We start from the raw sequence: 27,797 nt of genomic DNA on the forward strand, positions 1-27,797 counted from the left end.
CCTTAAATAACAGCTTTATCTTACACATGTTTGAGCACTTTCCCATTAAGACAAAGCTCAAAGCCACTCATACACATTGGCCGCAGTAGCTTTTCTTCCTTGCTAGGTGCCAGTTTTCATCCTGTTTCAACCAACAGCAGCCAGAAAACTACAAATCATGCTCTCCACTTGTCCAGCTTGAATTAGGACAATTTCACACTGCAGGAAAATGCCTGTATAAATGGGATGGGGGAAGAGCATCTTATGGAAGTGCAAACTCTTAAATAAAATGTCTGCGAGGAGGAAAAAAAACTTTTCTAAGCTCTGCACGTTTTTAGGGAACTTAAAAATCACCAGTCTTCAATAATGTCAAGGTTTATATGAAAGTCAATGCACATATATTGTTGTGCTGCTTAAACGTCAAAGAATTTCTTAAAGCTCCTCAAATCAACTGAGCATTTACATTTTTAGAAAAGAATTACAGAGCCTCTGCAATGTGCCGGGGTTGGGGAGAGATAAAGAATACTATCTGAGCACAGCAAGTCAATAAAAAGGAGGGCGTGAGGCAGATTTTCAAATGCCCACCTCATCTACTACTCAGTGCGAAATCTGAGGAAACGGTTCCGGAAAATCGAAGGAAAAGAAGGTTCAGTCTCACCTGTCCAGGATGTACTGAAGGGTCTCTGCTATCCCAGCCTGCTCCTCCCCTATGAGGGATGGCTGGAAGATAATTTCTGGAGCTCGAATTCTTTCTGTCCCGACAAACAGCTGATGATAGGCTGCCAAGTTAAACACGGGCTTTAAAAACCCAAGGTTTAGAAGATATTTTTAGGCCACAGTGACAAACATTCCAGTTGCCAGTTCCCTCAAACTGTATTTCTTATGCCAACATAGCTTCTGTCCTTCGTTCCTGCCAGAATAACCTCTCCCCAACTCTCCTGATAGGATAATTCCATTACCTGCCTTTCTCCCACCTCTGTATTACAAATACCTTCACCTTTGCATCACGAAATGGTCCCCGCGTCGCAGGGAAAGAGCTCATGAAGAGAGGTAGCAGGAAGGCCCGGCACTGGCCGGCCAAGCCTCCTACCACCACCCTGCTCAGCAGCCTGGTCCCTGCGCGGCCGGGAAAGCGCTCTCCCAGGTGAGCCCCAGACTCAGGTCAGTCTGTCTGGTGGCCATTTGCCCTGACAGATACATAGGCCCAAATGAGGATTAAGCACAATTACACTGGCTTAAATTTAAATGAAACCACTAAAGCTAGGCTTCAGGTCTAAAGTCCTCAATTACTTGCCTAAACATTTCTACCAAGGCGGACTGTTTCCCACAGGGTCACAATCTTAGTGCTGGAACCCCAATCAATCAGTAGGAAAAGCCCTGACTTCAGATGTTTTAGTGTTAGTACCCTAGCCCCCAACCTTTCTAGAAAATACAACTGGAATTTTTTTTTTTTTCTTTTTGCAAAAATATTCCTAAAGAAGCAAACTAGGGCAGACTGGTCTTTTATGTCAAAGGTTTCAAAGCAGAAGCATGGTGCAGGCTACAGGGGCCCAACCTGGACAGTGGTGACTGGCTTCTCCGCTTCAGGGGTTTCCTCTGAAAACAAGGGTTCAAAATCATGGATGCTTTCCACATCTTCCAGAGACGGCTCTAGCTGCTCCAGGTCAGGGGTCTAAGAACAGAAGAAACAGAACAAAACAGCACCTGTAGCTTCAGGAGGCCTTCACTCTATCAGTTCACGGTCACAAACAAGAATTGGTGTTTTGCTCAATGTCCTGGAAGTTTATATAGAAACTATGAAAAATTTTCTAAACTATTAAAAAGAAGAAGTTAAGACATGTGAACACAAGGATTAAAAGCCTAAAAAGCCAGGCATGGGCTTTGCTCCTGTCCCCTCCCCCTCACACAAACCTCAACAACTCCCATCTCCTCTCTGAAGCCCTCCGGCGGGCCCGGAGAGGGGGGCGGGGGGGGTCATGCTGTCTGCGTTAGGCACGAGACTGCACACGCAACTCTGCGGGAGAGAGAGCAAGAGTTGTATCCTACAGAGTGGCCCAGACACCTGCAAAATTAAATAAATCTCTTAACGATTAATAAATCCAAGTGCCAACACTAACGGGCTTTAATAAGTAGTCTCTTATCGGCTGGTCCACTGGGCTGGAGACGTGACTAAGAGCTCCTGAGGCGGCAGAGAGCTTCGGGACTGTGGTGCCCCGCAGAACGGGCTTTCCGCTTCAGCCACAGCGAACCTGGGTAGAACCTACACACGCTGGCACCGCTCCCAGTAGAGGACTTACGGTATATTGTGATTTGGACCCGGACAAAAGAATTTGGGCAGGGGGTGGTGTGGTTCTAGGTGACATTCTAGCCATCTGTCGTTCTGCCATGTGAAAGGCAGAGAAGTTTTACCATTTGGACTCAAGGGGAAGAAGTTACAGGAAGAAATTCTATGCAGAACCGCTCTAACAATGACAGCTGGCGGAGAAAGGACTGTTTTATGAGAAGGCATCTTGGGAGGACACAAGCCGACTCAGTACTATCCACCTGGCATGCCCGAGGGGAGGTCCCTGCGTGGAGTATGTACCCTGAGTCTGGCCTCACCCTTGGAGTCTGTGACGTATATAAACTACCAACATCATTCAGAGCACTTAAATACAATCTCTAGACCCTAGCCACATATACTGCCAATGTAAATTAGCATTCAAACTTCCTCCTTCTCTTTTTAAAGGTTTTTTTATTTTTATTTTTAGAGAGAGAGAGAGAGACTGCACACGAGTCAGGAGGGGCAGAAGGAGACAGAGAAAGAATCCCAAGCAAGCTCCATGCTCAGTGTGGAGCCCGATTCAGGGCTCAATCTCAGGACCCTGAGATCATGACCTGAGCTGAAATCAAGAGTCGGATGCTCAACCGACTGAGCCACCCAGGCACTCAAACTCACTCTTAAACAAGGCAGTGCCCTTCAACACTCCTCTGGCACACACACACCAGAACAGTCACATGCATATATGGCTTATAGAATGGGGGACAACGTATCCTAAATTCTGTTCAATATAGAGCATTCTACCTCTACATAAATTATAAATTTAAGGAAGGAGTAAACCCTGGAAAGGACGGGGAACATTTCTTCCTCTGAGACTAGAGAACAGGAAGAGAGGGACTGGTCTGGAAATAGGTAATTTAAGGAGGAAAGAGGGTGGGCTGGGAGGTGAGAATCCAAGGACCTTGCTCTCAGGGAAGGAGGCAAGAGCCATCGGAATACTGAACCCAATTCAAGAACAGGCAACCCGCTCCTCCACAATCTTCCCTGCAGAGATGACTCCTGAGCTTCATGGGCGAGGAAATGGGCTCAACGGGGGACCAAGACTTGCCCAAGATCACATCACACTAGTAAGTGGTAGAAACCTGGCCCAAGACAGATGGCTTAGCTCCAAAGTCTTTGCGCTGCCTCAAGCTGAAATTCTATACATCGGGAGTCTGAGTGCGGCAGGACAACTGGCTCTGCAAGTATGGAAAAGAGCTCCCTGAGGTCAAGGTGAACAAGAAGAGAACAAAAGATCTACAAGCGGCAGCAAGGCCAGCTGAATGAAGCGACAGGCTTCTCTGCCCCGGCAGGGGCGGCAGGGGCCGCAGAACTCGTTAGAAGGACTGCTCCCCTGGAGGTGTGAGGTTTCTAATCTGGAAGACTCTCATCTCCCAGAAAGTAGCCCCAACCCTGGGAATGCCTGTGCCTGTTCTGGCTTGGCACTAAACTCCGGGGTCCCAAGAGAGGATCGGAAACGGATCGCGAAAATTCTCTCTCATTTGGTGGCTTGTCATCCGGGACGACAAGCAACCAGGAGCAGTGCGGTGTTACAGAAAGAGGCAAGGCTTAAGGGTCACATCGGTCCAGCTCTGAATGGCTCAGTCTGAGCCCACTTCCTCCTCTGTAAGTAGGGCGCACCCCTAGGGCAGTGGTGGGGTGAGAACTGAACACTTCTTCCTTCTTCTAACTAGGCACTCACTTTGGCCCCTTAGATAATTGTTACAATACCGGGCTGGTGGCACACAAATGTCACCTATGTATTTAAAATAACTACAGGCCAAACTTGTGGGTCCTTCCCCCAAATAATAATGAGTAAAGGCAAGCCTTGGGCTCCATGGAGTTCTCTCCTACCTTCTGCTCTACCCGCCCCCACACACCTCCATCTTCCTCATCTTCATCCCAACCTCCACTCCTCTAACCTCTCTGACCTCCCAGTGATGACCTCCCTTGTGCATTCACACCTTCCTCTACCCGCCCCGGAGCCCAATCGCAACTGCCACCCTCCAGCCCGACCCTACCTGCTCTACCAACAACCACTCTCAAATCCTAAAGGGTGCCACCCAATGCTCTTTCCACTTCTGCGCTGGGGTAGATTGTATTTTTCAAAAACAGTCACAACGATATCTTCCATCCAACAAGCTCTTCCTCAAGGGGATTCTGAGGTGTGGTTTATTTCCTCCCCTTGAATCTTAGCAGGGACCTGTGGGACTCCAACCAATAGAGTATGGTGCAAGCGGTGTCATGTGACTTCCAATGTGAGGTCATACGAGGCCACACAGTTCCCTTTACCTTGACCTCTTGAAACACTGGCTCTCTGGCTACTCTCCCTTGGGGAGCTCCCTCCTGGAAGCCAGTTGCCAAGCTGAGAAGCCCAAGGCACATGGACAGGCACGGGCTTTGCTCCTGTCTGGGTGCTCGGTGGGTGTGGGTGCTCAGGTCCACCATCTTGCTAAGCATGGCCTTTGAGTCATTCCGGCTCAGATGTTAGCAAAGTGAAAAACCATCCAGGGCTCCCAGTCCCCAGATGTCCAAGTCTTCCCAGCTGAGGCCCCAGGCATCACAGAGCAGAGATCCCTGCTACGCTCTGCCCGAATTCCTGACCCGTCAAATTCGTGAGCACAACACAATGATCATCATTTTATGCTACTAAGTTTGGAGTGCTTTTCCACATGGCAACAGGTAAGTGAAATATGCTCCTCGTGGGCGTGGGCAAGAGTGGAGAAAGAAAGTGCCAGGCTGCTGCTAGTGGGCCTATGGTCCTCTTCAGCTCCTCTGTGCATTCCCCAGAGCAGGTGTCTGCAACCCCTCCCAGCACTTCTCCTCAGGCCCCTTTCCAGTCACCGCTGGCGGTTCTCAGCAGCTTGCCTCAGGTGTTTCTACTTCTCCTGCACCCCACCTCTTCACCCGTCCTCCCGTCCTTCCATGCTCCCGTGCCATCGCCCATCCGAGGCTGAGCCCGCCACCCCTGCTGCTCTCTCGTCTCTGCTCTTCCTCGGCCTCTTCCCCCAGCTTTTCCTCAGCTCCTGGACCCCTAAGCAAAGGCCTTCCCCAGGCATCCTTTTCTCACTCCCCATGCGATTCTAGCTCCTTCCATGGCTGGGTCCTGGCAAATTCCACCTGAAGTCCTTTGAAGATAAGGTGCTCAAACCAAAGGTACTACCCCCAGCCGGAGCCTTTTAGGAGCACCTCCGTGGGACCTCAGTGGGACCAGAGTGAATCTGCAATCGGATCGCTTGGGTCCAATCCTCAGCTACGTTACCTCTAGCTGTGCAACTCTGGGCAAATTCCTTCACCCTCCTGAACCTGAGTTTCCTTATTTGTCCAATGGAAATATAACAGTACTCACAGAATCAAGACGACACTTACAGAAATGCTCAGTACAGGGTCTGGCACGTGTCACACGTTCTGTTACCAGCCACCGCCACTCCTGTCACCATTGCCCCTAAGTGGCACCCAAATCCTTGGAGCTACCTCTGAAGTGTCTCCTCCACCTCCCATTGCCATGGCTACTCTCCCACCCCCTCCACCAGCTCTCCGCCGGACTGCCGCAACACATTTATATCCTGCCTTCCCACTTCCAGCCTCACCTCTCCATCTAACTGCCACCAGTTCTTCTCCTAACAGCAAGTCTCCTTGGATTACTTCCTTGCTGGACATCCTTTGAAGACTCTGTCTTATAAAGGATAATATCCAGGCTGACTGACAAAGACCTTTATCGGCCGGCCCCTGCCTCCCTCCCCTGCTCCATCTCCCGCACTCCACACCCAACCTACAGTGCTCCCTGCCCGCGGGCTGCTTTGCATCTAAACGTCTTGATCCATAATGTCCGTCCCTCCTCACCTGATACCTACTGAAATCATATCACCTTTCGGGACCCAGCTCACATATCCGATCCTTTCTCAAAACTTCATCTAAATTCCCACACACATGTACCATCACACCAGATAAGCTTCATTAGTCAGCTAAGTATGATCCGAAAGCCTTATTTTTTTAGGTACCAAGGAGTGCAGGAAATGTACCTTAATTGCATCATTAGTCCCTAGCATACCATACCTACCACTGAGTGGTGAGCCCTGGGATACACCCTCCAATTTCCCTGGAAAAGAGGACTGTAAAATGTTCGAGTTTCAATAGGCTTCCTCAGCTACGGCAAAAACATTATCATCCACCTTCACCTAGCTGTACTCAGAAGCATGTCACCTTAAAGATAACTTCTAAGCTTCACTAAAAATGATAAAAAGATACTTTACTTATCCTAATTCGTGTGCTCACTTCGGCAGCACATATACTTATCCTAATTTGTATGATTCACAGAAAAACAAAGCTAATAATTTCTTTTTTTTTTTTTAAAGATTTTATTTATTTATTTGAGACAGAGAGAAAGAGAGAGAGAGAGAGAACACATGAGAGGGGGGAGGGTCAGAGGGAGAAGCAGGCTCCCTGCCGAGCAGAGAGCCCGATGCAGGACTCGATCCAGGGACTCCAGGATCATGACCTGAGCCGAAGGCAGTCGCTTAACCAACTGAGCCACCCAGGCGCCCCAAAGCTAATAATTTCAAAGCAGACAATGGGCTATAGAGACCCTATAGAGAACAGATTCCTCTACCATGGTTGGCTTCTCTCTCTCTACGGTTTGCCAGAGCCTCCACATGCATTGTGTGGCGTTCAGGAACACAAATAGGCATTCTTTTGGAACTGAACAGAATGATAGTTTGCCAAAGCACATCAGAGAAGATGCAGCATGGTTCCCTGGAACAATCTTGACTGAGCGGCATCAGAACAAGCAGAGGCCAGGGGCGCCTGGGTGGCTCAGTCGTTAAGCGTCTGCCTTTGGCTCAGGTCATGATCCCAGGGTCCTGTTTCAAGCCCTGCATCGGGCTCCCTGCTCAGCGGGGAGTCTGCTTTGCTTCTCCTGCTTCTCCCTCTGCCACTCCCTTGCTCATTCTCTCTCATAAACAAAATCTTAAAAAAAAAAAAGAACAAGCAGAGGCCAGCTCTGATCTTGGCTAATCAGGCAAGAGAACCTTCTGTATTAAGCTCATTGTGTTCTCCAACAGGTAATGGTGCTCTAAAACTGTGCCCACCCCCCCCACAACCACTGCTGTGCTTACAGTGACGGAAGGCTAACATCCTCTAGTCTAAATGCTTCCTTAAGGGGCGCCTGGGTGGCTCAGTTGGTTAAGCGACTGCCTTTGGCTCAGGTCATGATCCTGGAGTCCCTGGATCGAGTCCCACATCGGGCTCCCTGCTCAGCAGGGAGTCTGCTTCTCCCTCTCCCGCTCCCCCCTCTTGTGCTCTTTCTCTCTCTCACTCTCTCTCTCAAATAAATAAATAAAATCTTTAAAAAAAATAAATAAAAATAAATAAATAAATAAATAAATACTTCCTTAGGAATGCTAACAAAGCCTACTCCTTTACAACATCTTCATCACAATATTTGCAGAATAGCAAGAGCTGGAATGGCCTGGTCTGTGGGAAAAAAAATGGACTTTAGGAAACACTGTAAGTTAAAAATTTTGCTGGATTAATCCAATTTAGCCATTACTGCATTTCAATATGAACTTTGATCCACATAAATCCATTCCCTTCATTCTAAATGAATTACATAGTTGGAAAACACACTATAAATACTTTTTGAAAGGTAGAACCAGCCGGCCAGTGTTGTGGTCACATTTATCCCATGAAAATTACTGTAACCAACCCTAAACACTAACAATCACCCTCAGTAAATGCTGACACCCTCAATGCTTTGGGGACAGATCAACTCATCACTGTATATAGAGAAACTACTGGAAGTCCAACATTTCAAAACCTCCCCAAGCCCAGAGAGAATACGTATCCCCAGAGCACAGAACGAAGTAGGGACTTAATAAGGACCTGCTAAATGTATGAAGGAGTGGCTGAATCACAGCCTGTAACAAATGCAGAAAAATGAACAAAGGGAAGGAAAAACTAGCTCCTCAACTGCTCAGGAATCACATTTTACAGTCGTTTGGGCTTTTCTTTTTAAATCTGAAATCCCTCGCCTGCCCGTGGCTTAGCGGCACATCTCTGGTATAAAGATGCTGATGTCCTACTGGCGCATTAAGCACGATGAAAACTGAACACAGATGAATAGACAACAAAGGCAACATGGGTCTGGATCCCAGTAAACAGCTGAGATCCGATGCACAGCCGGGAAACTGGGAGAGGCGAGCGAGGAAAGGCACACCGGCTCCTCGAGGCTGACCTGGGACACCACACCAGAGTAAGACAGTAGTCAAGGCCCCTCGCCCCTACCTCAGCCATCCCGGAAGCCACGTGCAGGAAGCCTGACTTGGGGTCTGCTCTGACACGCATGCCCTGGCCGGTTGCTGGCCTCTGGGAGTCTCAGCTGCAGGAGAGCTGGGATGGAGGCTGAGCGCAGCAAGCATGTGAGTGAGCCTCTAGCTGAGAGCCGGGAGCAAGAACAGGCCTCCTGCCAAGCCAAAGACACATCTCAAGTCAGTGGCAAGCAGCCGCACCACGCCCAGCACCAAACTGGATTTTTCCATGGGACTGTTTCTTTCTAAAAGTATAGGTTTTAAATGAATCATGGAACACTACATCAAAAACTAATGATGTAACTTACGGTGACTAACATAATAAAACACAATTAAAAAAAAAAAGAGCCATTTCCTCAAAACGGTGAGGATGAACATGTATCTTTCACTATTAAAGGCATAGCCACCTACAGAAAAAATAAATAAATAAAAATAAAAGTATAGGTTTTAGAATTTAAAGCAAGTTGATTGAAAAACAAAAAGCCACCACACTAGATTGGTTAATCCTGGCCTAGAAGTGTCACAAGGCAATGAACAAGTCCTTTGTCTTAGAACTCCAGAGCAGACAGATTCGGGAACAATGCACACACTTTTATTAACACTTTCTTCCAGTTCTAAAGCCAGGCGAGCCAACTCATGAGTACAGGTGTGCAGCGCCCAGGGTGAGGGTGTGCACCACCGGGGCCCTCACTCAGCCCTGCCACCTGCCTTTATGCCACATCAACACTTATAAACAGGCCACTGGTGTGGAAACAAAAAGGAGAGACAGAGAACACCAAAGAGCTTATTCAAACAATTAGTTTTAGTCATAAAAGGCTGATCTTAAATCAACCCATGGATATTTTATTAAGTACGTCTGCTATTTGCTGTAAAAAATCCATCAATTATCATGAAGCATGATCCCTGTCCTTAGGGGACATGAAGATGGAAAGGAAGTGAAACATGAACCACAATATATTAAAAAAATATCAGAAGAGCACTGGGTGTTATGCACAAACAATGAATCATGGAACACTACATCAAAAACTAATGATGGGGCGCCTGGGTGGCTCAGTCGTTAAGCGTCTGCCTTCGACTCAGGTCATGATCCCAGGGTCCTGGGATCGAGTCCCACATCGGGCTCCCTGCTCCGCGGGAAGCCTGCTTCTCCCTCTCCCACTCCCCCTGCTTGTGTTCCTGCTCTTGCTATGTCTCTGTCAAATAAATAAATAAAATCTTAAAAAAAAAAAAACAAAAAAAACTAATGATGTGGGGGGTGGGGGGATGGGTTAGGCTGGTGATGGGTATTAAAGAGGCCACGTACTGCATGGAGCACTGGGTGTTATACGCAAACAATGAATCATGGATCACTACATCAAAAACTAGTGATGTAATGTATGGTGATTAACATAATAATAAAAATGTAAAAAAAAATCTAATGATGTAATATATGGTGATTAACATAACAATAAAAAATTTTAAAAATATATCAGAAAAAAGTAGAAAAGAGTGTGTGACTAACTGCAAATAACCATCGAAAGAGAATGTTCAGATTCCAAGATGGCACCACACGGCAGGTGCGTGAATGTTCTACAAGAACAGTTCCCCGTCCCAGGGGGGCCAGAGGTCTACAGGGTAAAAGCCATCAGGTCAGCACGAAGTCAGTGCCATCTCTGCCCCGTCCCTGTCCACGTGGACGGCACGCACCGCACTGCCTTCCCAAGTGTGGTCACATCTCTGATGTCAGCCTTCTCCAGACACTCCTCCCACCCTCAGGCTAAATGACCCTACAGGACCCTCCTCCCAAGGTCCTTGGTACCTCTGGCTTGCTGTCCACCACATCCACCTCGAGGGTGACTTCTGCGTGGAGGATTTTCTGCTTTGCCTGCTCCACCGCTGAGCTGAGCTTCTGGATGTAGGACTGCAGCTCTTCCGGGGAGTCCATGTTCAGTTCCACCAGAGCTTTGTGAAACTGATCCATCTGGCCATCCTCTAGAAGTTCCTGAAACCCAAGCAGTCGCAATTCATCTTCAAAGATGACAGCGCAATCATATACAGGAAGGAAAGAGAAGCAGCTTGGAAGCCAAACAGAAAAACTACAGCAGGAGGGGGCTCCCAGCACTCCCCTAGCCTGCCCCTCCACAAAATCTCACCTCCCACACGTGGTTCACACACTGCCCTCCTCCCCAGCTGTCTCTAGGCTGCATCGTTCCCTGGTCTTAGCACCACCTGAATAGGCAAAACTAATCTATGGTGCCAGGTGTCAGAAACGTCGTTACCTTTTGAGTGGGGAAGACGTGGGAAGGTTACTGGCTAAGAGGGGACACGCAGGAGATTTCCGGGGTGCTGGGAGTGCTCTGGATGGCAGATACATGGGGTGTTTCATGTTGTGAAAATCCATCGAGCTACACACTTGAGATCTGTGCACTTGGTAGCACATGTGCTACACTTCAATTAAAAAGTTATAAAACAAAGATGACAAGGCCAAAGTGAATGAGGGAAGCCAAAGTGCACAGCTCTGTCAGAGACACCTGATGCTCTGTGCACAGCACAGGTCCTCTGTGCTGAGGAGCTCCACACTCAGCACCCGCGACTCCTTCTTGACCCCAAGGGGGACTCAGACAGTCACTGCATCTCCTGGCCGAGGAAGATGTAGGGAGAACCCTTTCTGGGACTGCCTTGCGCAAAGGCCGGAGCCCGCTGCCGGGATGCACACGTACCTGCACGTAGAGCAGTCTGTCCAGACGCTCCTGGTCCAGCTGCAGCTTCTCCTCCCGCCGGCGGGCGTTGAGCTCCTGCAGCCGCCGCAGCTGCTGCTGCCGCCGTTCCTGCTTCTCCTCTGAGCTCAGAGTGCTGCCGAGGAGCTTGCTGGAAAACGGGAGCTGCATCTTGTGGACGTTGTTTTCGTAATAATCAGGGCACTGCCATTTCTGCAGTTCTTCAGAGAAATAATTTTGGAAGTTATGAAATGGAAAACACTATTAGCACAGAAAATTAGAAAGTCAATACCAGGGTTCCAGATCCAGGTAAGATGGAGCAAGCACGATCCACCCAATCTGACTCCACCCAGTCGACAAAATGCAGCTGTACCACCTGGACATAATGCCCACAGATCTGCTCTCAAAGAACTGCTAAGTAAAGTTTGCCTAACAGACGTGACAGCAGAAGGAAACTCGGCACATCAGGAAAGAAGGAAGAGCAAAAGAAAAGACAATCTCGTTCAATGTGACAGACTAACCTCCCGAGTTCTTTAAAATATGTTTGACAATTCAACGTAAAACCATCACAATGTCTGTTGGGTTTCCAACATACGTACATGTGATACATAAGACAACCCAGCATAAAGGAGAAAGGAGAAAGGAGCCTCTGGGGTGCTAACATTGCTGTATTCCACATGAAGTAGTAGAAGAGAGATTCTAAAAACAGTGCGAAAAGTCTATTGATTATAACCTCAGGGAAACCACTAAAAAAACTACACAGAAAGATACAGTAAAAACACAATAGATAAATTAAAATACCAATACCAAAACAAATTTTTTAAATATTCAAGTAACACAAAAGAAGGCAGGAGAAACGGGAACAACAAAGAGAATAAGATAACAAATAATAAAATGGTAGAACTAAATCCAACATATGAATAATTAATTTTAAATGGTCTTACCAGACTAGTTAAAAGATAGAGACTGACACAGTGGATTAAAAAAAAAAAAGAAAACCACCAACTATTAAGAAACTCACTTTGAATATAATGACATAAGTAGATGAAAAGGATGGAAAAACTATTCCATGCAAGCACTCAGCAAAAGAAAATAGGAGTGGCTGTATTAATGTCCAAGTGGACATCAAAGCCAAGAAAATTGCAAGGGATAAAAAGAGATACTGTATAATGATAAAAAGTCAACTCGTCAAGATAACCTAAGAATTCTAAATATGTCCCTAACAAAAGTGCTTTAGATACTTTAAAGCAAAAACTGACAGATATGAAAGGAGAAATAAAAAATTTACAATTATCCCTTAAGATTTCAAAACTCTTAATAATCAACAGAGCTAGAGCACGGAAAAGGAACAGGGACATAGAAGAACTCACCACCACCATCAACCAGTAAACCTAAACAAGATCACAGAATACTCCACCCAACAGCAGAGTCCATGTTCCTTTCAAGTATAAATGGAACATACGCCAAAGCAGACCATGCCCGGGTCATAAAACAAACCTTCACAAGCTCCACTGATACCACACAAAGTTTCCTGACATAATGAAATTAAACTAGAAATAAGTCATAGAAATACAACAGAAGTATCTCCAAATACTTGGCTATAAAAAAAACACCTTTCTAGGGCGCCTGGGTGGCTCAGTCGTTAAGCGTCTGCCTTCGGCTCAGGTCATGATCCCAGGGTCCTGGGATCGAGTCCCACATCGGGCTCCCTCCTCAAGGGGAAGCCTGCTTCTCCCTCTCCCACTCCCCCTGCTTGTGTTCCTGCTCTCGCTATCTCTGTCTCTGTCAAATAAATAAATAAAATCTTTAAAAAAAAAACACCTTTCTAGGGGTGCCTGGGTGGCTCAGTCGGTTAGGCGTCTGCCTTCGACTCAGGTCATGATCCTGGGATCGAGCCCCACATGGGGCTCCCTGCTCGGCTGGGAGCCTGCTTCTCCCTCTCCTTCTGCCTCTTCCCCCACTTGTGCGTGCTCTCTCTCAAATAAATGGATGGAATTTTTAAAAAATAAAACAACACCTTTCTTTTTTTAACTTTCAGCTTTCTACATCAACTATTCATTAAAATATAAAGTTAAACTTAACCCTTAAAACCTGAAGGTTTTATTTTTTAATTAAGTTTTTATTTTAATTCCAGTATAGTTAACATATAGCATTAGTTTCAGGCGTACATGATAGCAATTCAACAATTCCATATATCATCCAGTGCTCATCACAAGCGTGCTCCTTAATCCCCATCACCTATTTCACCCATCCCCCCACCTTCCTGCCCTCTGGTAACCATCCATTTGTTCTTGATGGTTAAGAGTCTATTTCTTGGTTTGCCTCACTCTTTCTTTTTTTTCCCCTTTGTTCATTTGTTTTGTTTCTTAAATTCTACATGAGTGAAATCATATGATTTGTCTTTCTCTGACTTATTTCCCTTGGCATAATACTCTAGTTCAATGCATGTCATTACAGATGACAAGATTTCATGCATTTTTACGGCTGGTAACATTCCTTTGTGTATATATATACACCACATCTTCTTTATCCATTCATCTCTCAATAGACACTTGGGCTGCTTCCATAATTCACCTATTGTAAATAATGCTGCTATAAACATAGGGTACATATATCCCTTTGAATTAGTGTTTTTGTATTCTTGGGGTAAATACCCAGTAGTGTGATTACTGAATCACTGGTAGTTCTATTTTAAACTTTTTTTTTTTTAAGATTTTATTTATTTATTTGACAGAGAGAGACATAGCGAGAGAGGGAATATAAGCAGGGGGAGTGGGAGAGGGAAAAGCAGGCCTCCCTCGGAGCAGGGAGCCCGATGCGGGGCTCGATCCCAGGACCCTGGGACCATGAACTGAACCAAAGGCAGATGCTCAACGACTGAGCCACCCAGGTGCCCCTATTTTTAGCTTTTTAAGTAACCTCCATACTGTTTTCCAGAGTGGTTGCACCAGTTTGCATTCCCACCGATGGTATAAGAGGGTTCCTTTTTCTCCACATCCTGGCCAACACCTATTTCCTGTGGTTTTGATTTTAGCCATTCTGAGAGGTGTGTGATGGTATCTCCTTGTAGTTTTGATTTGCATTTCCTTGATGGTGAGTGATGTTGAGCATCTTTTCACGTGTCTCTTGACCATCTGTATGTCTTCTTTGGAGAAATGCTTGTTCATGCCTTCTGCCCATTTTTAATTTGATTATTTGGTTTTTTTGGGTGTTGAGTTATATCAGTTCTTTATGTATTTTGGATACTAACCCTTCATTGGATGTGTCATTTGCAAGTATCTTCTCCCATTCCATAGGCTGTCTTTTAGTTTTGTTGACTGTTTCCTTCACTGTACAGAAGCTTTTTATTTTGTAGTCCCAATAAAACAACACATTTCTAAATAATCAATGGTTCATAAAAAGAAATCTTGAGGGAAATTAGAAAATATCTGAACTCAATAAAAATGAAAATATATCAAAATCTATAGGATGTAGATAAAGCAATGTTGAAGGGGAAATTTGGAGCATTAAATGCTTAAAAAGAAGAATGGTCCCAGGGCGCCTGGGTGGCTCAGTAGTTAAGCATCTGCCTTCGGCTCAGGTCATGAGCCCGGGGTCCCGGGATTGAGCCCCACATCAGGCTTCCTGCTCAGCGGGAAGCCTGCTTCTCCCTCTCCCCCACTTGTGTTCCCTCTCTCGCTGTGTCCCTCTCTGTCAAATAAATAAATAAAATCTTAAAAAAAAAAAAAAAAGAAGATTGGTCTCATAATAATCTGAACTTCTACCTTAAGAATCTAGAAAAAAGAGAACTAAACCTAAAGCAAGTAGAAGGAAGGAAATAATAAAAAGACATTAATGAGATTACCTAAATAGTCCTACATCTATTAAATTGAATCCATAGTTAAGTCTTCAGAAAAAGAAATCCCCAGGCTCAAATTGTTCCACTGGAGAACTCTATCAAACATTTAAAGAAAAAAAGTATCAATTATCTACACAATCTTTTTCAGGAAATAGAAGAAGCGGGGGGCGCCTGGGTGGCGCAGTCAGTCAAGCATCCGACTCTTGGTTTCAGCTCAGGTCATGATCTCAGGGTAGTGAGATCAAGCCCCATGTCAGGCTCAAGAGGTGAGCACGGAGCCTGCTTAAGATTCTCTCTCTCTCTCCTGCCCCTCCCCCACCAAATTAATAAAAAAAAAAAAAAGGAGGAACACTTTCCAGCTAATTTAACAAGACCAGCATCACCATGATACCAAGACCAAAGACAGTATAAGAAAACTATAGATCAACATCCCTCATGAATATAGACATAAAACCCCATAAGATATTACCAACTCAAATAAAGCAACATATAAATATAATAATATACCTGAATAAGTGGGGTCTATCACCCCACCCAATCAAGGCTAGTTCAATATCCAAAAGCAAGACAAAGAAAAAAAAGGCAAACAGACTGGAAAGGAAGAAATAAAATTGTCCCTATTCACAGATGACATGTCTACACAGAAATTCCCAAGGAATCTACAAAAAACTAAAATAAATTTAGCAAGGTCCGGTATATAAGGTCAACACATAAAAATTAACTGCATTTCTTTTTTTTTTTTTTTTAAAGATTTTTTATTTATTTGACAGAGAGAGATACAGTGAGAGAGGGAACACAAGCAGCGGGAGCGGGAGTGGGAGAGGGAGAAGCAGGCTTCCCGCTGAGCAGGGAGCCCGATGCGGGGCTCGATCCCAGGACCCTGGGACCATGACCTGAGCCGAAGGCAGACGCTTAACGACTGAGCCACCCAGGCGCCCCTAACTGCATTTCTATACATTAATAATGAGCAAGTGGAAGCTGAGATGAAACAAGCAAAGAAAGACTTAGGCATAAATCTAACAGAACATGTACAGGATTGGTATGTCGAAAGCTACAAAATGCTGAAAGAAGAAATCAATAAAGGACCTAGGTAAATGGAAAGACCTACTACATTCATGGATTAGAAGATTCCATATAGTACAAAATGTCACTTCTCCCTAGTCTAGATTTAATATTACATCTTGATTTAGTATTGTATTTGGATTTTTATTTAAAATGTTGTTGTTTCAGGGACACCTGGGAGGCTCAGTCGGTTAAGCGTCTGCCTTTGGCTCAGGTCATGATCCCGGGGTCCTGGGATTGAGTCCTGCATCGGGCTCCCTGCTCAGCAAGGTGCCTGCTTTTCCCTCTGCCTGCCTCCCCCTTGCCTGTACTCTCGCTCTCTCTCCAACTCTCTTTCATTCTCTCTCTCTCTGGCAAATAAATAAATAAATAAAATCTTAAAAAAAACTGTTGTTGTTTCATATCCAATCTAATCCACAGATTTCATACACTTTCAATCAAAATCCCAACAGAACATTTTTGTAGATACGAACAAGTTAATTCTAACATCTATATGGAAAGGCAAAGGAAGTAAATTAGTCAAAACCCTTTTGAAAAAGAACCCACATGTATAAGTTATCAGTTTATTGAAAAGTTTAAGTAAATACAAAAAGGAAGAGGGGATACTGAAAAGCGAAAAGAGTCATCCCGGGAACAATTTAAGGAATACCCTCCATGTACAATATCTACAAGCCACAGGCAAATGCCCTCTTCGTTACCTTCCACATAATCTTCAGCAACATAGCTGTGCTCGTGCAGGATCTCCTCCATGCGGCTGAGAGTGATGGCTGCCAGGTGCCCAGGATACTTCAGCTGCAGGAGGCGCTGGAGGTAGCCAGCTGCTTGGCTTCCTCCCAGATTGATGCGTTTGCAGTTTTTAGCATCTAACCTACAATCAAGGAATGGAAAACAACACTGACACTTTGGCAACATTGGAAGAAAGAACAGGGAACACTTCGTGGGGTGTTTGGGGGAAGGATAACAATTCAGATGAACAAAGAAGAAACGGACCCAGTGAGGAAACAGAAAACTTTACAGATGAAGGGACTCTAAAGCTCCCTTGATTCAGCCTCTTACACTATGCAGGAAGTCCTAGTCCACACCCAGATACATGGCATCTAACGTCCATCAAGAGACTCAGAAGGAAACAAGGTTTGATGGGAAGATTGTGCACTCTGAATTCAGACCCTTATGTCACTTGTCAGGATTTCTCAAACTGTGGTCCTTGTAGAATTAGCTGGGGGAAATGTTAAACATGCCAATTCTCAGGACTCATTTGCTTTGGGGTAAGCCTGGGAATACACATTTTAACAAGCTTCCCAGGTAATTATGGCACAGGCTGGAGTCTGAGAACCCCTCCCCTAGACACTCCCCTTCTACTGATGCATACACATTAAGTACACACATACTGGCTTACTGTAATCTCCTAAAAGGACCAGGTCCCTTTTCACATGATGCGAAGGGGAAGAGAACCAGAATAACATTTTTCTTAATGCGAAAAATTTAGAGAAGCAGAGCACTAGGATCTTGCTGCATATTGAAATGTTGCTGCTATATCACCCCTCACCAGCAGATGCCAGTACAGAACAGGACAGGCTCCACTGGGATCATTTCTTTTTTTTTTTTTTTAAGATTTTATTTATTTGACAGAGAGACACAGCGAGAGAGGGAACACAAGCAGAGGGAGCAAGAGAGGGAGAAGCAGGCTTCCCGCAGAACAGGGAGCCCGATGCAGGGCTTGATCCCAGGACCCTGAGATCATGACCCGAGCTGAAGGCAGACACTTAACGACTGAGCCACCCAGGCGCCCCTCACTGTGATCATTTCTTAGCTTTCAGGTAAAATACTTTTCTCGCAATATGCTATAAAAATAACATAATGTTATTTTTAATTTCTACATATTCTGCTTACATAAAATAGAAAATTCCATATATCAGGAGTGTTTGGTAATGTGTAAAAGAAGTATTATCTTCATAAATTTTTATAGAAACTTCAAGAGAAATGACCATTTTAGGTCTCAATAAATTCAGCAACATTTATTTTGACTTAAACATTCAGACTCTTTTATAGTTCACAAAATGCCATCATCTACATGATCTCATTTCATCCTCAGGGTAACCCCGAAAAAATCAGTTTTTCCCAATTTTACATGTTAAGAAGCTATGTGAAGAAGGCAAATAACCTCATCCTCAGCAGGGCTGCAAACCCAGGCATTCAACTCCAAAGCCAGGATTCCACTCCTTACTTACACACCCTCTTTATGCAGTAAGAAACCTCAGGAGAGCATGATGTTGGCATAGTCTCTTCTCAGACAATAAAAGTCCAACTATAACATGAAAACACGTTTAGGGGTGCCTGGGTGGCTCAGTCGATTAAGGGTCTGCCTTCAGCTGGGGTCATGATCCCAGGGTCCTGGAATCGAGCCCCGAGTCGGGCTCCCTGCTCAGTGGGGAGGCTGCTTCTCCCTCTCCCACTCCCCTGGCTTGTGTTCTCTATCAAATAAATAAAATCTTAAAAAAAAAAAAAAAAAACCAGGTTTAAAACTGACAGAAACTACCCTCACCTTTTATCCAACTTGGAAATGTACCTATATTATGTGCCAGGCACTGTACCTGAAAAAAAAAAAAGGCCTAAACAATCATGATTAACAAAAAGGTGACTCCAGAACACAAAGACCATTTAAATTACTCAAATAATTTATTCAAAACATTTTTATGAAGCACCTACTACCTGTAGGTACTATGTTAGCTATCTTGCCATAAATCAAAACAGTAAAGTTCTAGAATTATTGATCTGGACCTCAAAGACTATCTACTGCAACTCCCACCAGGAGGTCACAAAAGATGGAAGGTGAATTGACTTAACTGAAGTCACATAGTGAAGTATGTCAGCGCCAAGCCCAGAGGCCAGTTCACAGTTCAATACTTGTTCTTTCCACTTCACCTTTCAAGTGGGCACCCAATAAATGTTTCCCAAATGCTTCTCAAAACAGCACTCAAATGCTGTCAGTGCTACTCACCTCCCTTCTAAGATGGGTAAAATATGTGTACACTGGTATCCAGAGGAAATGATGAGCCCACTGGAAATCAAGTTCTTTGGCTTATTGTGGTAGAAGCTGAAAAGGCTGTCTATTCCATAGGCAACCTTAGGAATCCCATAGCACTCAAAAAGAAGCTCAGACATCATTTGCCGAGAATACAGTGGGTTGCACACAGCTTCTGTCAAAACTATGGGATGATCGACACAGCCCTACTTTGAAAGAAAAGGGAGAACAGATGAGTAACAAAAGAATACTCTTTTTAAAGCATAAAAGAAACCAAAGTCCTACTGTAAAGACTGAATTTGCTTTTGGTCTTCAATCAAAAACCTGACCGGAAGCAACTGTAAAACACTCATCTCATCCTTACTAGAGGTTGTTTTAGAAAATATAAAAGTAGGGTCAATTTAAGGTTAAGTCAAGCCCCATCCAAACTGCCAGCAAATCATGTTGGCTCTATCTTCAATTTACCTCCAGAATCCAACTGCTTCTACCACATACCCCTCCCCTGACCTCCTTCACCTAAGTCACCACCACCTCTCACTTGGATTATTCCAACAGCCTCCTTACTGGTCTCCTGGTTCTACCCTATGACCCATGTCAATCCATTCTTCATACAGCAGCTATAGTGATCCTTTTGGAACAGAAGTCATGTACCTGCTCCACTCAACACCCTGCAATGGCTTCTCATTTCACTCAAGTAAAAGCCAAATGTGATTTGCTCCCTCATCACCTCTCTGACTTCCTCCTCCACTGACTACTCTCCTCTTACTCTGGCTGCTCTCAGGATTAGGGCACACTCCTGCTCAGGGCCTTTTCACTGGCTGTTTCTCTGGAATACTATTTGCTCAGACATTCACATGGCTTACTCCCTCAATCACCTCCTTCAATCCTTGCTAGAGCATCACCTTCTTCCTGAGTTTTACCCTGACCATCTGAAAAAACGTAATCCTCTCCTCTCCTCCTACCATGTCTTAGAATCTACTACTTAATTCTATTGGTTATTGTCTGCCTTTTCATTCTAGGTCCATAGCACAGGAAATTTTCTGTTACATTCATGGATGTATTCCAAACGCCTAGAAAAGTGCCTGACACAGAGTAGGTGCTCAATACAGATTAGTTAATAAATGAATTTGATAACAAACGAGCACCTACGCCAAATGTACGCTGCAAGAGAGAAGGAGCGCTGTTTTGTTCACTGCTGTACTCCAAGAGCCTAGCCCAGGGCTTACACACATTGGGCACTTAAGATTTACTCGAAAGACGAAATGAATGACTAAAGGACAACGAGAACTACTGTTGTGACTACGTCCTCTCGGAGAGCAGAGTGCGGGGAGCTGCGACCTCACCCCTCCCCTCAAGCCCAACCCCCCCCCCCCGCCTCACCTGTGAGGAGACACCCAGGTGCTGGAAGCTGTAGTCCAGCAGCAGCTCCTGCAGCTCCAGGTTGACCGGTACGTTGCGGTCGAAGGGTGAGCGCAGCATCCAGCGCAGCGGCTCCAGGCTGCCCAGCGCGTTTCCCACCTGCGGGCCCGCCCCGCCCCGAGCCCCGCCACGCCCGCGGGCGCACACGGCGCGGAACTGCAGGCGCGGCTCGGGGCCCGGGTCCGGCCCGGGGCATGCCCAGCCGGCGCGGGCCTGGAACGACCCGTTGTCCAGCACGAGTGGCACCGGCAGTGGCCCGTGTGCCCCCGGGCCGGCCTCCAGCACTGGGTCTGGCGCGGCGCGGGCATCGCGGAACGGGAAGACATTCCCCACTGTCCCTGCGGCACCGGTCGCCGCCATTTTGGAGCGCGTACGCTGTGCCCGCCCCTCGCCGCAGCGTCCGCCCAGACGGCGCTAACCCCGCCCCTCGCCGCAGCGCCGGCTCAGAGGGCGCTATCCCTGCCCCCCACCGTAGCACCCGCACCGACGGCAGGAGACTCCGCCCCGTGCGTGACGAGAGCCCCCCAAGCCTCCTCCCCTCGCTGCGCCTGGCCACCCTTTTCGCGTGATTCGCCCCTAGCGACCCAGGCCGCCTTTGAGATCACTAGGCCCCGCCCATGCTGGCCTCGAAGTCCCGCCTTTGCTTAACCTCGCCCCACCATCCGATCTGGCCACGCCCCTTCGCTCTATCCGGGACGTCGGCCAGTAAGCCCCGCCCCTGTATGCGAAATACCATCAGGCTCCGCCCCTTCCCGGCCTCCAGAAAGGGGCGCGAAACTACGCCGGGCCCGCCTTTTCGCCTGGCCACACCCAGTTTTGGGGGTAGCTCACCTTCAACCGCCCTTGGCTCCTCCTCCACAGGGTTTTGACTCCCTTAGCCGGGCAGTCAGGGAAATCCAAACTCTGGGGTATTGACAGAGATCAATTTCTTTTTTTTTTTTTTAAGATTTTATTTATTTATTTGAGAGAGAGAGAATGAGAGAGAGTACATAAGAGGGGTTAGGGTCAGAGGGAGAAGCAGACTCCCTGCTGAGCAGGGAGCCCGATGCGGGACTCATCCAGGGACTCCAGGATCATGACCTGAGCCTAAGGCAGTCGCTTAACCAACTGAGCCACCCAGGCGCCCGACAGAGATCACTTTCACTTTGTGAAAATTCATCAAACTGTCCACTTAGGATTTGTGCACTTGCCTGTGTGTAATATTTTGTAATACAATAGAGTGTCTTAATACATTTATTATTAAATAATTAAATTATTATTTATTTATTAACTCCCACAGACTATGCCCTCTCACTGAGACCTCAGAGACTGAGAAAAGGACTAATTGATCCTCAATATGTATATTCTCTCTTCCTTTTAGTGGTATAACTCCCACGCAAGGTCATCTAGTATGAGTATATGACTAAATTCTGGCCAATGGGGGTAGGAGTGGAGATAATGTGACACCCCTCCCTCCCAGTTTTAGCTCTAAAAGGATTAGGCAAGCTCTCCCCTACCCGATTTCCCCAGCTAGGGGGATACAAAGGTTTAGGGCAGCTGCACTCTACACTTCCAGTTCTGGAACATGTAACTTTGAGACAGAAAAGCAAGTTAATTATAAAAGATGGCTCCGAATAAACACTTTTAGCAAGAGATAAGACCTTAAGCCTTTCTCAAAATCTCTGTGAACACCTCTAGGCCAGATTGAGAACCAGCCTAGTGGCAAAATCAGGTTAAGTGTGTTGCCTTCTAACACAAACCCATGTCTCAGATATCTGAAAGTACCCATCCTTGAGCTGAGAAAGCAGGAATAAGCAGAACACAGAGAACAGTAAATATAAGTGAACGTAAGTTTAAGAACTACATCTATGTGTGCTAACGTGGACAAATCTTCAAGATTTAATTTTAAAAGGAATAAGTGAAGGCAGTACAGTGTATAGTGAACTCCCTTTACGAAAAAGAGGGAACAAATACATATGGTTTTGCTTGTATTTTCATACAGATAGAGAGGAAACTAATATGAGTTTACTTGTAAAGGGAGGAGTCAAGGTGGGAGGATCAGGTGTGGGAAAATTTTCACTGCATATTTTAAAACATTTTTAGCCGTGTGAATGTATTACTTTTTCAGGAAAAAAAAAAGCACTATGTATAAGTAAGGTAGACTGGATTCTTGATCCCAGTTCTTCACTCCCATACAATAATAGGATTATAATCCATACCATCTGCCACGTAACTTTGTAGGGCCTCTCACTGCAGGCGTTGATACTGGGCTTGGCCGTGTGGCTTGCGTTTAGCCAAGGATAACCAAATGTGATCTGAGCAAAGACTTAAAATGTGCTTTGTGGTTTAGACTGCCCTCTTGCACTCCTGCTGTTAGTCAGGAGAAGAACATGCCCTGAGTCTAAAGAGGATGGAAGACCCATGGGGCAGACAAGAACGCAAACTACAGCCTGGAGCCAAGTCCAGCTGACCTGCAACCTAAAGTTGACCTGCCCTGTGGACCCATGAACAACAACAACAAAAATGTTTGTCCTTATAATCTGCTGAAATTCTGGGTTGCCATGCAGCATTATTGCAGGAGAACATTGACAGCTACACTAGACCAATGCTGTCCAATAGTACTTTCTGCCATGATGGAAATGTCCTACAGTCTGCAATGTCTAATGCATGAGCCACATGTGAGTAGTGCAACTGAGAAGCTGAGTTTTTTCTTTTACTTAATTTTAACTTACATTTAAATTTAAATAACCATATGTAGCTAGTGGTTACTCTGTTGCACAACATAGCACTAGTCAAATCTATGGTTGTGATTATTTGCCCATGGAAATGACTAGAAGAAAATAGACAAAAGCCTACTGTATTAGTTTCCTAGGGCTGGCATAATAAAGTACCACTAGCTAGAATGGCTGAAAACAACAGAATTTTATTCTCTCATAGTTCTGGATGCCAGAAGTCCCAAATCAAGGTATTGGCAGAGCCATGCTCTCTCTGGAGACTCTAAGGGAGAATTTGTTCCATGCCTTTATCCTATATTTTGGTGTTGCTTATACACACATCACTCCCCTCTCTGCCTCCACTGTCACATGGCATTTTCCCTGTACGTGTATCTCTTTTCTTCTTTTTATAAGGACAACAGTCATATTGGATTAAGGTCCCGTCCCACTTCAGTATGACCTTATCTTAACTAATTACATCTGTACACCCTGTTTCCATCCCACCCACAGAGTGTTGTTGGGAGCTGCTGGAAGTGTAAAGCTCCTCCCCCACCCCCCCCACTTGCCTTGAGCTTGGCCCTCAGCACTGCTGGACCAGCCGGCTGGGTGTTTCTGGCTAGAGACCTCTCCTCTCCTGGTCCCTCCTGGCCCCCACAACTGGCAGAGATGGCACCCACAGCATCACTGTGGGATCAGTCACAGCTGGTCTCTTGAACAGACTCAATCCAAACCTCTAGGAAGTAGAGCTCATCTCCCAAGCCCCTACCTCACTGAGATTAGCATGAGGCAAGTGAAGCATTTGTCAGGAGAGCAAAATTTAAGAAGGTACAAAAGAATTCAATAAGATATTTGATAAACGATTTTCAAGGTCAGAATTCAAAACTGAACTATAATGTTCAAAATAACATGAACAAAATAATAAAATTTGAAATCAAGACCGGATCGTTGCTGATCCTTTCTTTTGCTTCAGACTCAGGATGGCTGAGCATAGTGCTGCTACTGGTCTATACTCTCTGGATGTCACTGTACTGATCCTGCATGCTTCAGCAACAGGGAAATACACTGAGGTCTGCATCTTTGAAATGCATTTTTTTTTAAAAGGTGGATTGCTAGATGAATAGATGGATAGATATGGGATAGCTATTTCAGCACTGTAAAAATGTTAATTGTTCAGTCTAGGTGGTGGGTATGTGGGCTGTCAGTGTAGAATTTTTTTACCTTTTCTGTATGCTTGAAATTTTTCTTAAGGTTGAAAAGGAAAAAAATAAAAAACAGTGAGAAGAACACCCAAGGCTGGCTCTCTGGGGTCAAATCAGCTCCCTCTCCTGAATCCCTGGATGTCCAGGTCTGGGTTTTCCATCACACCCTCACTGGCAGTGAGGACTAAGCCCTGTAGCTGGTCTGCTGCCTCTTTGACTGAAGTCTCTCTCTGGCCCTTGACCTTGAGATCCTTCATCCCCACCAACAGAAAGTCAAGGATCCTCTCAACTTCCTGACTGGTCCTTATGAGCCTGTTTGGCTCCCTCCTTCCCTCCCAAGTTCCTAAGGCAGGAACAGATCAGTCCCTGGGGTAAGACATGTCATTTAATTCCACAACAGAGCATCTTTTTATATTTGAGGGGAAAACGATCAAAAGCCCATTTTGAAATATGGAGGACCTGAAAAAGCACTAGAGATAAACAGTGATTATCAACTGGGTGGGGTGGGGGGGCGGATGGCAGGAAGGGAAGAAGCATTTAGAAATCTGGGGTCTGCAGGAAACAGTTTATCCAAATTCTAAAAGTGGAGAGCCTTCTTTGAGGGCTGGCAGCTTGCGTTCTCACTGCTGGGGGACAAGACAGGGCTGTCTCGGGACCAGGTGGTGGCGACTCCTGGGTTCCCGGGCGGGGGGGGAGGGGGGTGGCAAGGGTCTTGGCCCAGGCCAGGGGCCCAAGGCGTTGAGCCAGGTACACCTATGCACGGCTGCCTGCCGTGGACGCCAGAGGCGACCGCTTATCAGGATCCATGCTAAGACCTGCTGGGTACAGATGGGCACCCTGGGGGGGTGCAGAGGTGGATTCTCCCCACCCCTTCCTCAATTCGACCCCCTAATGAAGATTCATTAGGCCAGGCCTAACACCTCCCTCAGACTCAGACAGTGCCCTCGCTGCGGACCCGAAGCACGACCGGAGTGCTTCCTTTCAACTTCTACCCATGCATGCTGGTGTGTTGGGGGCAGGGGCACGGAGATGGGTCCCAGCTACCTGCTCCCTATTTCTCCCGGCAGCCTGAATATGAGTCTGAAATGGATGTCCTACCTATGAGGGTGCGCCTAGAAGGCTGGCTCTCCTGCCCCATCACCCTCAGGACCCGCCCAGGGTGACCAGGGCTCCTGCAAGCTGAGCACAAAGCCCGGAGCTGGACTCAGGGGAGTGGATCTAGGCAAGTCCGCGGAGGTGGCAGCCACTGCGTCCAGACTTGCCTGCTGTCTCATTTGTCCTTCTAAAGATGGGAAGGATGGAGCTGGTGCACGTGACGCCCCCACTTTGCCTTCCACTGCAGCATTCCGGGCTTTTTCTGAAGACTACAGATTGCCCTGAGACTCAGAGCACATCCCAGGGTCCGCGGACCGGTGGACCAGTAGACCAGCCCAGGAGAAGTGGCAAGCAGGGCAGGGGGAGGGTCAGCTTCCAGGCCTGGGAGACATCAGAAAGCCTAGGGAAGCTGGAAACTGAGGATTCTTTGGCCAACTCCGGATCCTGGACAAGAGACAATTGTGACAAGGGGGGATTAGGTGTTTGACATCTGAACATCTCAGATGGCCCATTTAAATAGTCAGAACCTCGGGCAGCAGAGAGGACCAGATCCTAACCCTCTTCCGCTCCATGGCTGCAGAACCAAGGTGGTGAGAGGTCACCTCTGTCGCAGGCATGCCCACAAAGATGCTCTGTGTGTGTGCGTGCGCATGCACACACACGCACACACACACATTCATCAAGGCTCTCACAAGACACAGATGTAGCCTTCCCCCCACCCCACACGCAGATCTTTATATCTCCTACACATGCGCGCACGGGCACCCACAGCCGTTGCAGAGAGTAGGGAGAATGGACATTGTTCTTGGGCATTCTCGCAGTTCTTCCTCGTGCACAGATCACATCTAGAGAAATCGCTCCAAACTAGTCCTCTGCCTTGGTGGTGGAGACTGAAAACCTCCCACATGGCTTGTCTCCTGTGAGGACCCTAGGAATGGCCTGGCCTTCCTGCCTTCCTCGACCGCATCTATTAAGTCTGACTATGACCTTCTCCAACAGGTCTGGGATTGGCACCCTGGAGTCGGATCTACACCAAAAAAGGACTGGATCCTCTAGGTTAATTAAAAAAAAAAAAAATCTCAAACAGGCTGTTCAAGAAGAGGGGAGATTGGGACACAAATTGCTCAGGCTGTTGATTCTAAACAGCCAGATTTCTTCACTGTGGCCGTATAAACCTCAGCTTGGACTTGAGTGGGGTTCTCCTGGGTGAGAGATGCCTGGGAGGCCAGGTTGGCCCCTGGCCCTGGGAACCCCGGGGGGAAATACACAACCTGCTGTTGATTTCCTTTACAGTTCTCTTCACAGTCCACAGCCAAGTGTGGATTTCTGCATGCCCTTGTTTATTGTCTCCCCCCTCCCCCGGATTGGAGGTTGAGAGAGTCCCCAGAATTCTCAGATGGATCCAACCCCCAGGAGGGATTCAGAACAAATATTGTCCTGTTGGCTGCGGCACGGAGGCCACACTGAAACCACAGGGAGCACGGCATGCTCCTTCCCCTGCCTCCCGCAAACACCTGGAGAGCCTCCTCTTACTGCAAACCATCCTCCTCATTCCCCCAGGCTCTCCCAGGACCCTTTAACTACAGGTGCTCCTCCACCCACACCTGCTTCACCCGGCCTGGCCATAGCCGTTTCCCCTGCGGTCCAACGCTTTGGGATCCCCCCCCCAACCCGGTCAACCTCCCCCAACCCCAGCCCCGGGCGCAAAAATGCAGAACTGACACGAGGCGCGGGCGCCTTTGTTTCTTCTTTATTTGCGGATATAATTATGTACCGCACTCTAAATTAGAGATAGATTTTTTTTTCTGATATACATTTCATCTTATTCACCACGAGCACACCACACGCACAGTAGAACAGTTCCACAACCTGATAAATTGCACAAGATGAGTTTGGATTCCTGAAAACCGGCAGACAAGCCGGCCCTGCCTCGGCCTCTCGCCTCCCCGCTTCGCCGAAGGAAATCGCCCACCCGAAACAGACTTCCCGGACAGCCTCTCCCTCTGCAGGGTTGAAATGTCCCTGGAATGGGAAGCGCTCTTGCTGGAAATGGCTGGACGCTGCAGATTCCGAGCACTGGATGGCTGTGAAATGCCCCCCCCCCAAGGTCAAGTTTCTGCGCCTGCGAGCTGCGCCCCCTCTCCCTCCCTTCCCACCTGCCTCGGTGACAGGGACCAAAGAGTCGGGGTC

At 46.7% G+C, this 27,797-nt stretch overlaps 1 protein-coding gene across 3 annotated transcripts in view; it reads right to left on the reverse strand.

Moving 5' to 3' along the window:
- ACTR5 (actin related protein 5) overlaps positions 1 to 20,999 on the reverse strand; it is a 32,547-nt gene extending 11,548 nt beyond the window's left edge. For all 3 annotated transcript variants that reach the window (XR_014149086.1, XR_014149087.1, XM_081832787.1), the window contains exons 1-7: positions 20,582 to 20,999; positions 19,178 to 19,407; positions 16,878 to 17,047; positions 11,283 to 11,500; positions 10,382 to 10,564; positions 1,535 to 1,651; positions 638 to 777 (exon numbers count right to left, since the gene is read on the reverse strand). Coding sequence is in view for 1 of the 3 variants with exons in the window: in XM_081832787.1 (XP_081688913.1) it covers positions 638 to 777; positions 1,535 to 1,651; positions 10,382 to 10,564; positions 11,283 to 11,500; positions 16,878 to 17,047; positions 19,178 to 19,407; positions 20,582 to 20,980 (1,457 nt within the window). In the remaining 2 variants the exon portion in view is untranslated. The remainder of the gene's footprint in view (positions 1 to 637; positions 778 to 1,534; positions 1,652 to 10,381; positions 10,565 to 11,282; positions 11,501 to 16,877; positions 17,048 to 19,177; positions 19,408 to 20,581) is intronic.
- Positions 21,000 to 27,797: the final 6,798 nt, after the last annotated feature.

The sequence above is a fragment of the Leptonychotes weddellii genome, chromosome 10 (genome assembly GCF_054177405.1).
Source record: "Leptonychotes weddellii isolate Sample4059 chromosome 10, ASM5417740v2, whole genome shotgun sequence".
In the NCBI taxonomy this organism is placed as follows: Eukaryota; Metazoa; Chordata; class Mammalia; order Carnivora; family Phocidae; genus Leptonychotes; species Leptonychotes weddellii.